Source organism: Anolis carolinensis, chromosome 1 (assembly GCF_035594765.1).
Source record: "Anolis carolinensis isolate JA03-04 chromosome 1, rAnoCar3.1.pri, whole genome shotgun sequence".
Classification (NCBI taxonomy): domain Eukaryota; kingdom Metazoa; phylum Chordata; class Lepidosauria; order Squamata; family Dactyloidae; genus Anolis; species Anolis carolinensis.
This window is the reverse complement of record NC_085841.1, coordinates 200,989,220-201,004,014: the sequence shown is the minus strand read 5'-3', so window position 1 is coordinate 201,004,014 and position 14,795 is coordinate 200,989,220. Positions and strand designations below refer to the sequence as shown.

Below are 14,795 nucleotides of genomic sequence, written 5' to 3'. Positions count from 1 at the left end.
GTCCCAGCAGTGGTGTGGTTAACACAACGAGAGTGGCTTCTTAGTCTGTTGCAGCCTTCTTCCGCCTCCACAGCCGTTGTAACATGTACCATGTTATTCTCCACCTGCTCCGCCACTGAGGTCTTTGGGTCTTCTTCATCATCATCATCATCATCATCATCATCATCATTTAATTACTTATTAATCGCCCTCCATCCACGATGCTCTTCAGATTGTTCTTGGTCTGGATCCTCCTGAGAGTGTGTGACTCCCGTGGTTGTGCCCGCAGGTTTATTGGAACATGAAAGCCCCCTCACCACGTCAAGGTGACAATCCATCAAGGGGGAGTGCAACAATAACAATAATAATAATTGTACCCAGCAGCCAAATCTTCAAAGTGCCAACTAAAAGTACATTTTATTGAATACAATACAACTTGCTTCATATAAATATTTTGTGAGCTAATATGCCATACTGGCTTGAGTGTTGGACTAGGACACTGGGTGAAAAACGTTTACTGCTTAGACGTTGAAACATACTGGGTGACATTGGGCAAGTCACACTTCAGCCTCAACAGAAATTCCCAGTCCTGGAAACAAATGCTTCCAAGAAAACTCAGTGACAGCTTCACTTCAGGGTCCCCGTTGTCGTCTCACTCGTTCAGTCGTTTTCGACTCTTCGTGACCTCATGGACCAGTCCACGCCAGAGCTCCCTGTCGGCTGTCACCGCCCCCAATTCCTTCAAGGTCGAGCCAGTCACTTCAAGGGCCGGGCTGTGGTGCAGCTGTTGAGCAGCTGCCTTAAATCACTCTGACCATGAGGTCATGAGTTCGAGGCCAGCCCGTGGCGGGGTGAGCACCCGTCAATTAAAAATAAAAAATAGCCCCTGCTCGTTGCTGACCTAGCAACCCGAAAGATAGTTGCATCTATCAAGTAGGAGATAAGGTACCACTAAAGTGGGGAGGCAAGATTAACTAATTTACGACCTGGAATGAGGAAGTGCCGTCAGTGTGGATGATGAAGCAGCTGCTCCCCCCTGTGGCCAGAATCGAACATCCCCTCAGGAGAAGGTTAAATTGCCTCTGCGTGTGTCTCTCAGTCTCTGTTTGATGTGTTTATGGGCATTGAATGTTTGCCCTATGTGTGTTATAATGTGATCCACCCTGAGTCCCCTTCGGGGTGAGAAGGGCGGAATATAAATACTGTAAATAAATACTGTCCATCCATCTTGCCCTTGGTCGGCCTCTCTTCCCTTTTCCTTCCATTTTCCCCAGCATCGTGATCTTCTCCAAGCTTTCCTGTCTTCTCATGATGTGGCCAAAATACTTCATCTTTGCCTCTAATATCCTTCCCTCCAGTGAGCAGTAGGGCATTATTTCCTGGAGGATGGACTGCTTGGGTCCCCATAACTCATAAATGACTCCAAAGCATGTAACAGGTTTGTGGTAGCTTAAGCCAAAAGCACGCTACTGTATCTATCAACACGAAGTTTTGAGCTATATTCTTAAGAACTGTGGTGATATTACAAACAAATCCACAGAGACATTACTTGCTAGTAAAGCCCAGATTAGGGTAATGTTTAAATCCTTTGTCTAATCAAAGTACTCTATCAGGATGGTTCCATAATGAGCCAATGTTACTCGGGGACAAAAGCACTGCTATCAAACCGTACTATCTTTCATATAGTTAGAGCCATAAGCCTGAGAATTGTTTGATACTTTAAGCCATGCTCTGTTTGAGAAAGTATGGGTATGACAAGGATTTTGTGTGCCAGGTTGGTATCCTAGGGAGATTGTTTTAGCATTATATTTGCATGGTGCTAATCACTTCCTTATCTTCCAAACAATATCTCACACCAGTATCCAACATTTGAAAAGCCCTTAGATTTTATTGTTCACAGTTTGAACACTTTATACATTTGTATCAGAAAAAAATATTCAGGCAATAAGTAGTTCAGGTGGTCATAATTTAGATGAAAGGAGAATAACTGTGTGACAAGTCTGTCTGAGGAATGCTGATCTCAGGAAGAAGTGGGATCTCCTCCTGTTTCATCAAACCAATTCACAAACAAAACAGGAGGTAAACAATCTCCAGTATTAATGCAAAATGCTGTTTCTGCATAAAACAGAGCAAAAGTAAAGGATGAAACCAAACTTGCTGAAATAATGAAAAACAAATGGAAACATGTATTATATAACTATAATATATGGTGGTGGCACAGTGTGTTATAGCGCTGAGCTGCTGAACTTGCAGACCGAAAGGTCCCAGGTTCAAATCCTGGGAGCGGAATGAGCGCCCGCTGTTAGCACCAGCTCCTGCCAACCTAGCAGTTCGAAAACATGCCAATGTGATTAGATCAATAGGTACTGCTCTGGCGGGAAGGTAACGGTGCTCCATGCAGTCATGCCGGCCATATGACCTTGGAGGTGTCTACGGACAACGCTGGCTCTTCGGCTTAGAAATGGAGATGAGCACCAACCCCCAGAGTCGGTCACGACTGGACTTAACGTCAGGGGAAAACCTTTACCTTTTATCTTTATTTTTAAATTAATCTTCTTTGTAGGGTCAGTGCTTGTGTACTTTTTGATGTTGGGATTCTGGCATTGCTGGAGACAAACAAGGGATTGTCCATGAACATGGCAGCTGGAAAACTTGGATCTGCAGGATCTCCCACTTTCCCATTTCCACATGACACTCCTGGAACTGAAGGTCATATGTGCCAGTCCTGTAGCAGCTGATGGAAGACGTGGAGGCAGACTATTTCTCTATCCTATCTATCTCCATCTTTGGATCTCCTGTCTTTCACAGTTCTTTTACTGAGGTGGATGTATAATTGAGCATTCATTTCCCCCCTCTCTCACTCACAGAGAATTGTTCTGCTCAGCCATATGGTCAGATTGATTCATCAGGAATAAGGGTGCCCCTCCACTGTAGAACAAATATATTTTGACACCACTAACTGCCATGGCTCAATGCTATTGAATTATGAGAGCTGTAGTTTTACAAGGCCTTTAGACTTCTCTCCCTAAGACTGCTGATGCTTCATCCTGAGGATTACCTGGAAAGGAATCCCACTGGAGAATTGCAGCACAACAAAATACCTGGGAGTTACTCTGGACCTTGCTCGGACTTATAAGAATTATCCAAGCCATTTTTGCAGTCAATGTTTTCAATATATCATGATATTTTGGTGCTAAATTCGTAAATAGAGTAATTACAACATAACATTACTGCTTATTGAACTACTTTTTCTGTCAAATTTGTTGTATAACATGATGCTTTCGTGCTTAATTTGTAAAATCATAACCTAATTAGATGTTTAATAGGCTTTTCCTTAATCTCTCCTTATTATCCAAGATATTCGCTTATCCAAGGTTCTTCCGGCCCATTTAGCTTGGATAAGTGAGACTCTACTATATAACAATGATCACAATTTACTCATAATATGTGTGTTTGTGGAAGAGAGACTAGAAAGGGAAGAGAGAGAAAGAGAGGGATGTAAGTACAGTTAAGCTTGTATATCAGCTTTGCAATACCTTATTCCTCTGTAGCTGAGAAACAAAGAGGAAGATTTGCATATGACTAGGGATGTAACTCTTTACCTGTTTCATTCTCCTGCAAGAAACAAACAATTTCAAATGTTTTAGCCCCAGTGGGCAAGATTATAGAAATTTATGCACTGACAGTTGTTGTGTTCTTTTGGCAGAAACATAAACCATGTATACAGAGCATCTTATATTTGTACAAGTTTGCTAGGATGTTAGATCATTTTTTTAAAAAAAAAGAAGAAATGTAAGGTGTAATTGAGGAGGATATTAAGTTAGGAACGATGCAGCAATTATGAAAGAAGGATGAAAAGGCAGAAGAGAGATCTACACAATACGTCTATATGCAGAAACTGTTTTACTCAACACATTGCAATCTTTTTATTAGTAAACAAACACCTAGGATTGTGATGCAAAACACCACAATGCTATGCACACTATACTACCAACAGCCTATATTAACTTCAGTGATAGTCATTTCTGAATAGACATAGGTAAAGGTAAAGGTTTTCCCCTGACGTTAAGTCCAGTCATGTCTGACTCTGGGGGTTGGTGCTCATCTCCATTTCTAAGCCGAAGAGCCAGCGTTGTCCGTAGACACCTCCAAGGTCATGTGGCCGACATGACTTCATGGAATGCCGTTACCTTCCTGCTGGAGCAGTACCTATTGATCTACTCACGTTGGCATGTTTTCGAACTGCTAGGTTGGCAGGAGCTGGGGCTAACAGCGGGTGCTCAAGCCGCTCCCGGAATTTGAACCTGAGACCTTTCGGTTTGCAAGTTCAGCAGCTCAGCACTTTAACGCACTTTGCCACCCGGGCTCCTGAATAGACATGTACAAAGTTTTATTCTAGAAAACAAATAATCTGAGTTGATGATAAACGGTGAAATCATTTGTTCTTGGGCACAAGGAAAGTAAGCAGATATTTGCCCAAATTTAGATTTGCAGCGTAGATTATAAGAACTGGTGTACGTCTTCAGAGTTTTGCTTCCTCTCCAAAGGTGCACCTACACTGAAGGATAAATGCAGTTTGATACCTTTTAGGCGATCCCTCTTTGTCTGAGTATGATGGTCTTTCAAGTATAGTATCTTGGCAGTGGATAAATAGGTGACTGTGGAGCCCTATTCTTGACCCGCATGTTCTTCCACAGTGAGGACACTGGTGGTCCTCTCAGGGTTGGCTTGATGTGCCTTCCTCTTGGCACGTTTCTCCCTTTCACTCTCCATTTGTGCCTCTCTGAACTCCGCAGCACTGCTGGTCACAGCTGACCTCCAGTTGGTGCACTCAAGGGCCAGGGCTTCCCAGTTCTCAGTGTCTATGCCACAGTTTTTAAGTTTGGCTTTGAGCCCGTCTTTAAATCTCTTTTCCTGCCCACCAATATTTCATTTTCCGTTCTTGAGTTGAGTATAGTAACTGCTTTGGGAGATGGTGATCCGGCATTCAGACAATATGGCCAGTCCAGTGGAGTTGATGAGTGACACCACTTCACCTACCATGGCTCAATTCTATAGAATCATCAGAGTTGTAGTTTTAAATGGTCTTTGCCTCTCTCCCAAAGAGTTATGTTGCTTTGTCAAACTATTCATTTCAAATTTCCCTAACATTGAGCCCACGGCAGTTGAAGTGTTGTCAAACCGCATTCATTCTACAGTGTAAATCCACCCCAAGCCTCAGTAAGTTAAACTTCCAAGTGGGATGCTGGATGAATCTTGCCTCTAGTGCCCATACGCTCTAATGTGAGTGGCACCATGTGGGGCATAGACATTTACCACCATTTTACGTCCAGTAGTGTTATTCTGAACTGTTAACTCAATAGCACAACTGTATATATATTTTTCAAGTATTTCTACTGTGTTTTTTTTTACTTCATTACATCTAAAGCTTCCCATTTTTACCTTTATAGCAACTTTGTATAGCAGTTTAAGCTTCAAGGGAGTGAGTGGCAGACCCTGGAAAGGTAGGGAAGAAGAAAATAAAATTTTCTAGTTTGCTTCAAGCAGTAAAATGTCCTGGCCTGACCCTGCTCCTCTCTCTCTCTCTCTCTCTCTCTCTCTCTCTCCCTTTCTCTTTCTCTCATATTGCATGTCTTGTTTGCCTCATATCTGGAACAGTGAATTGATCAGAGTCTCTTTTTGTAATATATATTTGAGAAAGGTCATTGACATGGAGAATTTCTGTGTGTTTCCTGTGCCTTTGTGTTCCATGTAAGTTGTAACAGATAACCAAAAGCCCTTTCATGCTACAGGTAGTCCTCAAGTTATAAACATCTGACTTACATAAAACTCCTAGTGAAACAACAAGAAGAGAAAGGAATCTCCCACTAGGAAGGGAAATTCACTCCTGAAAGAGTTATCATGAGGAAAAAGGTCTCCAGTGAAGCTTTCTCACCCATCCTTGATTCCACAACAAGCCATTTTTTTTTCAAAATCCAATTATGTCAGGGACAGACAGAAAAAGAAACACCACATGGGTGTTAGCCCTTCCCTATGCAACCCAAAGCATGTGAACGTGTGCACACACACATATACATGTACTGGCATATACATGTATTGGCATGATGTATTGGCATTAACTCTGCCAGTTTTGTAAGCCGCCCTGAGTCCCCTTGGGTGAGAAGGGTGGGATAGAAATGATGGATGGATGGATGGATGGATATGTATATATTTACTACATTTATATCCTGCCCTTCTCACCGCAAAGGGGACTCTGAGCAGCTTACAAATTAAATTTACATACAATATTATATATATTATATTATATATTATATCTGGAGTTAAAAATATACCTGTTCTGTTACAAACAAATTCAGCTGAAGAACAAACCTGCAGAACCTATCTTGATCATTACAGTAGCGTCTCACTTATCCAAGCCTCGCTTATCCAAGCTTCTGGATTGTCCTAGTCATTTTTATAGTCAATGTTTTTAATATATCATGATATTTTGGTGCTAAATTCATAAATAAAATAATTACAACATAACATTACTGCATATTGAACTGCTTTTTCTGTCAAATTTGTTGTATAACATGAGTTTTGGTGCTTAATTTGTAAAATCATAACCTAATTTGATGTTTAATAGGCTTTTCCTTAATCCCTCCTTATTATCCAAGATATTCACTTATCCAAGCTTCTGCCAGCCAGTTTAGCTTGGATAAGTGAGACTCTACTGTACTTGGAGACTGCCTGTACATAGTTATAGCACTATGATCTTTAACTGCCATGCCAACATCCTACAGAATCTTGGAATTTGTCTTTGAGAGGCATTCAGAAGTCCCAACCAGAGACCTCATCTAGTGACACTGACCCAAGCGGCAGTCCAAATTTCTAGTTTTATAGTGTGAACTCAGTCTTATGTGTCTGTCCATCTACATGGATCAAAGCTTTCTACATAACAAGGGAGCTGGTTAGCAAGGAACAAGGAAAGCACAGCTGAATAAGACCTTATTTAACCTTAGTCGGTTTCTAATTCAGCAGCTTTATTTCAAAATATAAATCTTTATTAGGAATTTCCATGTATATGATAAAATAGCGTTGGGGAGATAAAGAATAAAAAGAAAAAGATAAAGGTAAGAGTGAGGGGGAAGATGGAGGGGAGACAGAAGTGTAGGAAAAGAAAAAAAAATTAAATAAAAAATAAAATAAAAAATATTTAAAAAAATAGGTCTTCCAGGTCTTTCGGTGGGGTTGGTTTCTTCTGCTCTTTCTTCTTTCTCCTTCTTCATCCGATCTTTTTCCTTCTGTGTGTGTGTATATCTAGATGTATGACCTCTTTTTTATTCGTTTTTCCTTTCTCCTTCTTATTTATGTAGTTCTCCACTTGTTGCCAATTTGTTTCTTTTCTTGGTTTTCCCTGTTGTTTAGACATTAAAAAGGTTAATCTGTCCATATTTTTTATTTCTAAAATTTTAGTTAGCCAATCTGTTTTATTAGGAATTTCTTTTTGTCTCCAGAATCTCCCATATGTAATTCTAGCTGCCGTTGTTAAGTATGTTATTATCTTTTCTTCATTTGAGCCTGGGGGGAAGTTTGAAATGCCTAATAGGTATATTTCAGGTGTTTTATTAAACTTTTTATCCAAAATCATTTGTGGACTCTCATGGATTTTTGTCCAGAATTCTTTTGCTCTTTTACATTTCCACCAAATGTGGAAGTATGAACCCTCTTCCTCTCTACATTTCCAACATTTTGTACTCATACTTTTGTTTATTAGTCCTAATCTTTTTGGTGTTATATGCCATCTGTAGAACATCTTCGTCCAGTTTTCCTTTAAATCATATGAATATGTAAGTTTTAATTTCCTACCCCAGCATGCCTCCCATTCTTCCAATTGTATCGATCTCCCAATATTTCTCGCCCATTTAATCATGCAATCTTTAATTATTTCAGATTCCGTATCCCATTCCAGTAGTACTTTATAAATTTTCAATATTGTTTTTCTTTCTGAATTAAAGATTCTATCCCATCTATTATTATTTTCCATAAAACCCATAGTTTTGTCTTTTTTAAAGAATTCCTTAAGTTGGCCATACTGTAGCCATGATATGTTTGGATACTTTATTTTTATCTCTTGTTGTGTTTTTAGTATATGCTCTGAATCCTGTTTCTTTATTAGTTCCTCATATTTTGGCCAACTTGACCATCCCAGTAGCCTCCTTTGTGATGCTTCTAAGGGTGATAACCATCCTGGGGTTTTGTTATACATTCTGGTTTTATATTTTTGCCAGGTTTTTATTAATGCTGATCTAATTATATGATTACAAAAATTTTTCTCTAATTTGGTTCTGTCATACCATAGGTATGCATGCCACCCAATCCTCAGATCAAATCCTTCTAGATTCAATATTTTCCTATTTTTTATTTGTATCCAATCTCTAATCCATAACAGGTTGGTTGCTTCATAATAGAGTTTCAGGTTGGGTAGTGCAAGACCTCCTTTACTCTTCTCATCTGTCAAATTTTTTATTTTAATGCGGGGCTTCTTCCCATTCCATATAAATTTACTTATGTCTCTGTTCCAATTGATGAAATTTTTCTGATTCCTTAAGATTGGGAGACACTGAAACAAGAATAGCATCTTTGGAAGTATGTTCATTTTGACAGTTGAAATTCTTCCCAATAATGAAATTTTTAGGTTTCTCCAGGTTTCTAATTCTTTTTTTATCCCCTTCCATATTTTCTCATAGTTATTTTTCAGTAGTTGGATATTTTTTGGTGTGATGTCTATCCCCAGGTATTTGATTTTAGAAGTTATCTGTATACCTAATTGCTCTATTATGCTGTCTTGTTTTTTCTTTTGTATATTTTTCGCTAAAGCTTTAGTTTTGTTTATGTTCATTTTGAAACCTGCCACTTCACCATATTCTTTAATGGTCTCGATCCATTTCCCTCCTTTCTTTAACGGGTCCTCTATAAAACAAATCAAATCATCCGCATAGGCTCTTATTTTATAATTGACTCCTTGTATCTCTGCACCCTGTAATTCTTTATTTTCTCTAATTTTATTAAGTAATATTTCTAATGACATTATAAATATTAATGGTGACAACGGGCAGCCCTGTCTTGTCCCTTTTTGAATTTTAATTGGTTCTGTTTCTATTCCATTTACTATGATTTTTGCTGTCTGATTTTGATAAATTGCTTCTAATAGATTTTGAAAATAATACCCCATGTCTAATTCTTGAGCTAAAAATTTGAAGAAATTCCAATTCACCCTATCAAATGCCTTCTCGGCGTCTATAGCTAGGAATAGTACTTCTCTTTGGCTATTTACTTTGTAATATTCTATTAAGTCTAAAACTATGCGAATGTTGTCCTTGATGTGTCTGTTTGGAAGAAATCCTACTTGATCCTCTTTTATCCAATTAACTAGGAAATTTTTTAATCTCTCAGCCAAGATATTAGAGAAAATTTTATAATCTATGTTTAGCAAGGAGATGGGCCTATAATTCTTAATCTCTTCTGGGTCCGTGTTTTCTTTGTGTACTACCGTAATTGAAGCTTCCTTCCAAGAATCTGGCATTTTTCTTTCATTTCTTATTATATTCATTATGTTTTGGAGATGTGGTATTAATTCGTTTTCAAATGTCTTATAGTATATTGCGGATAGTCCATCCGGTCCTGGGGCTTTGGATCCATCTAATTTTTTAATCGCACCTTTTATTTCTTTTCTTGAGATTTCTTTATTTAATACTTCCCTTTCGTCGGTTGTTATTCTTTCCAGTTTTAACTTCCCCAAGTAACTTGTAATGTTTTCTTCTGGGATCTTATCCTTCTCGTATAATTTTCTATAGAATTTAAAGAATTGATTTGCAATTTCTTTCTCTGTAAAATAATACTTCTCTCCAATTTTTATTCTATTTATATATGTTGATTCCCTTTTTTTTCCTCAGTTTCCTTGAGAGCCACCGGCCCGGCTTATTTGCGTTTTCAAAGAAATCCTGTTTTATATACTTTAGTTGTTTTGCTCTCTGTTCTAATTCTAAATGTTCTCTATTTTTTTGTCTTATTATTAATTCTTGAAGAAGTTTATTATTCTTAGGGTTCTTTTTTAATTTGTTCTCAATTTCCGTTATTTCTTCCATTTAGCAGATACTATGGTCACCATCCCAGCCTTGAATCAGTTCCTTGGGTGTTTGTGTAGGCGCTCTGCAGTGGAACTGGTTCCTTTTAATCCACTTTCTAACTTGGATTTAGTGACTGTGGAGAACTGCCCTTTGTTTGTATCATTTAAAGGTAAAGGTTTTCCCTGACGTTAAGTCCAGTCATGTCTGACTCTGGGGGTTAGTGCTCATCTCCATTTCTAAGCCGAAGAGCCGGCATTGTCCGTAGACACTTCCAAGGTCATGTGGCCGGCATGACTGCATGGAGCGCCGTTCTATGATTTACATCCAGTTAAAAAGTATATGCAGCTTCAGAGTCCTCCTCTGATTTTTCAGCCAGTTCTCACCCCCGGTAGCACAGTGGGTTAAACCTTTGTGCTGGCAGGACTGCCGACCTGAAGGTTGCCAGTTTGAATTCAACCCTTGGAAGAGTGGAGATGAGCTCCCTCTATCAGCTCCAGTTCCATGCGGGGACATTTATTTGTATATTTATTTACAGTATTTATATTCCGCCTGTAAAGAAGTGTATAATTATATTTTGTATATAGATGATATGTGTATTTGATTTGTTTGAACAGCCAGGTTTGGCTAAGTTTAAAATGGTGAGTATTTCAGTTGACCATATGTATGGGGGAAGGTAGCCATCTTAGAATGCTAGAACAGGTTACCATAGCAACAGGGGCGGAGCCAACCGCCTCTTGGAAAGGAAAAGGGGAATGTTTTAAAACCCAGCAGTCTGTGATTTCCATCCACAGTGAAGGAACTGATTCTCAGGTAGAGAATCAGTGTGACTCAGAAGAATTTGGGTCAGGCCTAAAATGAAAGGATTTATTTTAGGAGTCTGTGATTTTCCAGTCACAGTGGTGGATCTGATTCTTGTGTGGAGAATCAGACTGGCTTAAATAGAAAGATTTGAGTCAGATTTAGGTTAGACCAGACTAGGCAAGTTAGGTGATTTGTCTAGGGTCAGTTGTAGAGTCTGTGGATTAGAGAAATTAATCCCAGGGGATCCAGTAGGATCAGGGTTTAGTGTAACTTAAAGAAAGAAGTATTTTGAAAGTTTAACCACCTCATAACCGTTGTAACCATTAAGCGAAGTGCCTTTACCAAGTTATCTGAAACCATCAAGCTCTGTACCTGCAATAAACTTGTTTTGATTTTATTCAAATCAAGCCTCTGTCATACTCTCATATTAAGTTAAGTAACATCAACATCTGAAGTGGAACAAATAGAAAAAGCTTAAAGGAACCAGTACCATCTGCCTGACGTCTCCATTGGTGGCAGCGAAGAAGAAGATAATCAAAGAAATAATTAATTAGCATCATCTCTTATAAAACATCTTTATTAAGTGGTGGTATCTGTGTGTGTGCGTGTGTGGGATCAAAAGGGTTCCATCCCGGCCTCACATTCCTGTCAGACACCTCACCTCTGTACAATATTGGTGGCAAAGCTGAGGGGATTCTAAAAGGGACCCCATTCTCCGCCACCTCAGCTCCCTACATAAATTGGTGGCAGCGGTGGGATTCAAAGGGGATTCCATCCTCTGCCACATCAAGTCTTGACATAAATTGGCGGCAAGCGGTGGGATACGTATAACATCCCTAATTTGGTGCCTGAGATCGCTCATTAAAATTTCTGAGGTAAAAGTTATAAAGAATGGCCACCGGAAAGCAGAAAAGAGGAGCAGGAGAGGTAGAGGTGTACCAAGGGGAAGAGAGTTCAGATTCTGAACAACAGACCACCATGTCAGAAGCAATGATGAGATATCAATTAGAGTTGAGGAAATTAGAATTAGAAGCACAGGAAAAAGAGAAACAGAGACAGGCAGAAGCACAGGATAAAGAGAAACAGAGACAGGCAGAAGCACAGGATAAAGAGAGACAGGTACAGATGGAAAAGATGAAATTGGAAAAAGAGATAGAGATGAGAAAGATGGAGATTGAATGGGAAAGACAGAAGCTGACACTGTCTCAGCCTTCTGTGGTAACACAACCAGGAACTCCTAGTGATTTAGCCTTGAAGAGGTTTTCTAAATACACTAGGGAGGATGTGGAGATGCAGCGGATTGAGCTCGCACCACTTTTGAAGATGCCATTGTGCCCAGGGGATTCTTGGTGCCTGATTGATTATAAGTGGTTCAAAAAGTGGCAGAGATATGTGGGTTTTGAAAGCTGGGACCTGTATTATGCAGGAAAGCATGATTACTACCCAGGACCCATTGACAACTCAAAACTTGTTGCAGATTCAGAAACCCAGGCTTTAAAGAGATATTCCATTGAAGGAGTGGACTATGAGGTGATTCCTATTGAAGCCTGGAATAAGTTAGTCAATTGGTATGGCTGTATAGAAAGACAGAGACCAATTGAGAGAAAGGTTGTGGAGTACGGAGAATATTTCAAATACTGTAGAGTAGAAATTTATCCTTCAGAGTCGAAGCCATCTCAAAATAACGACTCTGTTAATCTTGTAAGATCTCAATTTAAACCAGTAGAAGATTCTGCTGAATATGGAGGAATCGTAAATCTCCAAAAGAAATTATCTCAGTCACAGCTTGAGATTCATTACGTGGCTGAGGTAAATGTGTCACCAGTGGCTGAGGTCCCTATTCAGTGCCATAGTGACACAGGAGTGGAGCAAGCTGAAGTAATTGGGGATTTAGAAGTGCCAGTCATTAATGAAAATGATTTGTTTGAACACCGTGGAGAAATTAATACTGTTATAAAGAATAATAGTTTAAAAAGTGACTGTGCCTTTACAAAAGATTTGCCAGAGAAAGATGGTAACATGAAGTTGCTTGGTGCTAACAGAAAAAACAATGTGGTTCCCAGTAAAGATGAGAAGGAAGATGAAGTTCTGAAGGAATTTTGGGAAATGACTGACTCTATTTGCTCAGTGGTTACCTCTGTAGTCATTACAAGTACAGAGCATGGTCAGCAGGTGTGGCCAGAGGAAAATTTACCTCAGGAAAACACCAGATTTGGTCAGTTTGAGTTGCTGTGCGCAGGAGAGCCCAAGGGACCAACTAACACACCAAAGAAGATGGACATCTTGAGCCTGTGGATCATCGCCAAACGCAGGGAACCAAGAAACCAGCAGAAGTTGTTTTTCAACGGAGAGAGTTCTGAGGACTTCAATGCGGCAGAGATTGACAGTTTCAACTATCATCAGTTTACTTTCGATGTTCCACAAAAGTGCTTGGACTATGTTTCGCAAGACTTCTTGAATGACTCTTGGAAGTTTCGCAAAAGACATTTTGGGACAGAGAGAGTTCATTGTGTTGCTGGGAAGGATGAGTGTGGTTGTCCCCAACAACACGTTAACCTCTGGAATGCTCCGCAGAGTGAGACATCGAAGAACTGTACCAACTGGACTGGAGAGGAAGATTGCTATGAGTTGGACAAAGTGTCTGGAAGATGTTTTGGTCCAGTGTATAAATAAAGACTTGGGGGATAACCCAGAATAAAAATTAAACTGTTAGAAATATGATTTATGGAAAATGTATTTTAAAATGTCTTTTGATTTAAGGTTGTGAATCTTAACAGCAGAAAAGATGATAAGATATGAATATGCTATGTGTATATGCAACATTGGAGGTTTGTATTTATGGTTTATGTGTTGCATGATAAAAAGATAAGATTATATGTTAAATGTATGTTAACATGTATTGTGGTATATGGGTGATTTTTTAAATGGTGTTGTAAATTAACCTCCCCACATATAAGTGGTACCTAAATTTCCTACTTGATAGATGCAGCTATCTTTCGGGTTGCTTAGGTCAGCAACGAGCAGGGGCTATATTTTATTTTTAATTGTCGGGTGCTCACCCCAACACGGGCTGGCCTCGAACTCATGACCTCTTGGTCAGAGTGATTTATTGCAGCTGGTTGCTAACCGGCCTGCACCACAGCCCGGCCCCAATGAGAGAAACCTCCCACAAGGATGGTAAAAATAACAAAAAAAAAATCAGGGCATCCCTTGAGCAACGTCTTTGCAGACGGCCAATTCTCTCACACCAACATGCAGTTTCTCAAGTCACTCCTTACACGAAAAAAAACCAGTTTTCAACACTCTGCTCCATTTAGGCTATCACGTGTTACAGTGAATAGTAAAGTCTTGGTATCCGCTGGGATTTGATTCCAGGAAGCCCCATGAATACCAAAATCTGTGGATGTTCAACTCTCATTATATACAATGCTGTACTAAAATGGTATCCCTTGTATAAAATGTCAAAATCAAGCTTTGCTTTTGAGACATTAAAAACTATTTTCAAGTTGTGGACAGTTGAATCCAGATATGTGGCGGGCTGACTTTAGTGAGCTTGGGGCCAAGGCATATAAAAGCATAACACAGTCCTCTAGCTAACTTTATTCAAGCATCCGTGACTTTTCCTGCCCCCGAAAACAAAAGAGATATCACTGTTCTGACCTCCTCAGCTGAAATAAGAAGTGGCACTTGCATAGCTGTACTTGTGAGGCCAACCAAGAAGAGAGATGTATCATTAATCAAATGATGAATGTTGGAAGAGTTTAACAATTACAGTGTCTTGGTATTTGCTCCCAGAAAGTGCCAGGTGCCCAAGGGGAATTAGAGCTCAAGAGTGATAATTATCAGGGGGGCGCTCCTCAAAACCCTTCAATCATTTAATGAGAACCAATACATACAGAGAATAAT

The 14,795-nt window shown here is 39.5% G+C and overlaps 1 protein-coding gene across 1 annotated transcript; it reads left to right on the top strand.

Moving 5' to 3' along the window:
* The first annotated feature begins 12,178 nt into the window (after window positions 1–12,178).
* Window positions 12,179–13,562, top strand: LOC107982342 (uncharacterized). The gene has a single exon (XM_062963923.1). The coding sequence runs from the start codon at window positions 12,180–12,182 to the stop codon at window positions 13,560–13,562; it is 1,383 nt and encodes a 460-aa protein (XP_062819993.1). The 5' UTR covers window position 12,179.
* Window positions 13,563–14,795: the final 1,233 nt, after the last annotated feature.

Excerpts from the sequence above, each read along its gene's own strand:
- LOC107982342 (XM_062963923.1), top strand. The coding sequence starts at position 12,180 with ATGCAGCGGATTGAGCTCGCACCACTTTTGAAGATGCCATTGTGCCCA.